Consider the following 1901-nt stretch of genomic DNA (forward strand, 5'->3'; position numbering starts at 1 on the left):
ATTCTCAATGATCATGTATCTCCCCCTTTAGAGATCGAACACATCTTTTTAGTACATGTCTGCATGATCTGGCAGAGAATCTTTAATTGCTTGCATTATAGTATATATATAATTAAACTAACTCTACCTCCTTTTATTTGGTGCATGCACTCTCCCTTGTGTTCGTCTCTCTCTCTCTCTCTCTCTCTCTAAAATTTGCATGTAATTAATTATGGGGAGGCAACCTTGTTGTGATAAAGTTGGGTTGAAGAGAGGTCCATGGACTATTGAAGAAGATCACAAGCTCATCAACTTTGTACTCAACAATGGAATCCATTGCTGGCGAGCCGTTCCTAAGCTTGCAGGTCTTCATAACAATGAAATTAATTAAACCCTTCTCTCTCTATATGCATAAATATTACACATAAAGATCTTTATATTACATATATATTTATATGTGTACGTGTGTGTAACTACATTAATTCATAATTTCTTATGTAATATATTTGAAACTTTAATTAGTTTTGTTTCAAGTTATTTGATGAATTAAAGTGGTGGCATTTTGTATGGTGATGAAGGTCTGCTGAGATGTGGAAAGAGTTGCAGATTAAGATGGATAAATTATCTGAGGCCAGACCTTAAAAGAGGGGCACTATCAGAATCGGAAGAGGATCAGATTATACAACTCCATGCCCGCCTCGGTAACAGGTCTTAATTTTCAGACAAATTAAATTCCGTAACTTTATTGATATATTCCTAGCTTTATCATAAATTGTACGTGACCATTATATATATATATAATCTTAGAACAAGTTATATATAAGTTTTTGTGTAGGTACTTACTTTTCATCCCATAACTTGTAGGTGGTCAAAGATTGCCTCGTATTTTCCTGGTCGCACAGATAATGAAATCAAGAACCACTGGAACACTCGTATTAAGAAGAGGCTAAAGCTCCTGGGATTAGACCCTGTGACCCACAAGCCCATTGATCATAAAATTGATGAAGACAAAACCAAAACCACTACTACTTCAGATCATGAGCCGGATTCATCAAAAGAGCAAGAGCCAAGTTTGGAGGTAATCACTACATTAATGATGATGGAGATTAATGATCATGTCCAAAATAAGGTTCCTGATCAAACAGCAAGTGACACCCAAAATGAAACCACAACGTTAATAAACACCGATAATGATGGAACAGATCTTTTACTACATAATTATGAAATGTTGTGTGGAAGCTTGGATGTGGGAAACTTATGGATGAACCAATTGCAAGAAGCCATTAACATTAATACCTCCTACATTAATAGTCCTTCATTTAATTCTTTCGAAGATTCTCTCAACCCTTCTTCAATGGGTGAATATTCCCCTAATTCCATACAAGTAGAAGACTCTCTACCACAGCAATGGGTTGATAGTACTGTGGATTCCAATATTCTGTCATGGGATGGTTTCAATCAACTAGAAGAAGATGAGCTTTTTCTTTTTGGACAATAGCGCTAGCTATTAATAATGCATATATTATGTCATTTAGTGCCTTTAATTCAGTGATAATTCAAGCAACAAAAAGGCCAGATTATATATTTTTATTGGATTGATTTCTTCTTCTTATTTGATGCAGCTCGATCAATTTTAATTCTACTTAATTTAATGATTTCTCCTTAATTCATATTCTTGGCTAGCTTTGTGATCGATCAACTACTTTGAAATTGTACTCTCTTCCATTGCATGTGTTTCATAATTTAATGTGATATATTTGATTATTATGAATATATTGTGACTGGTTTTCTTTCTGTGTTGTCTGTTGTCACCTTCATTAAGCTTGTGACCAATTCCTACGTCCCACTTGTATAGCACAAAAGATAATTTTACTCATTTTTATTAAATTTATATTCTTCTTTTTTTATCATAATTAAAATTT

The 1901-nt window shown here is 33.8% G+C and overlaps 1 protein-coding gene across 1 annotated transcript; it reads left to right on the forward strand.

Annotated features, from left to right (window-relative positions):
- Window positions 1-211: 211 nt before the first annotated feature.
- LOC132282262 (myb-related protein 315-like) lies at window positions 212-1477 on the forward strand. Its single transcript, XM_059783869.1, has 4 exons — window positions 212-344; window positions 558-687; window positions 844-1049; window positions 1125-1477. The coding sequence occupies exons 1-4, from the start codon at window positions 212-214 to the stop codon at window positions 1475-1477; spliced, it is 822 nt and encodes a 273-aa protein (XP_059639852.1).
- Window positions 1478-1901: the final 424 nt, after the last annotated feature.

Source organism: Cornus florida, unplaced genomic scaffold (assembly GCF_030987335.1).
Source record: "Cornus florida cultivar Cherokee Brave unplaced genomic scaffold, ASM3098733v1 CherokeeBrave_3.0.0_Hap2_Chr11, whole genome shotgun sequence".
Lineage (NCBI taxonomy): Eukaryota > Viridiplantae > Streptophyta > Magnoliopsida > Cornales > Cornaceae > Cornus > Cornus florida.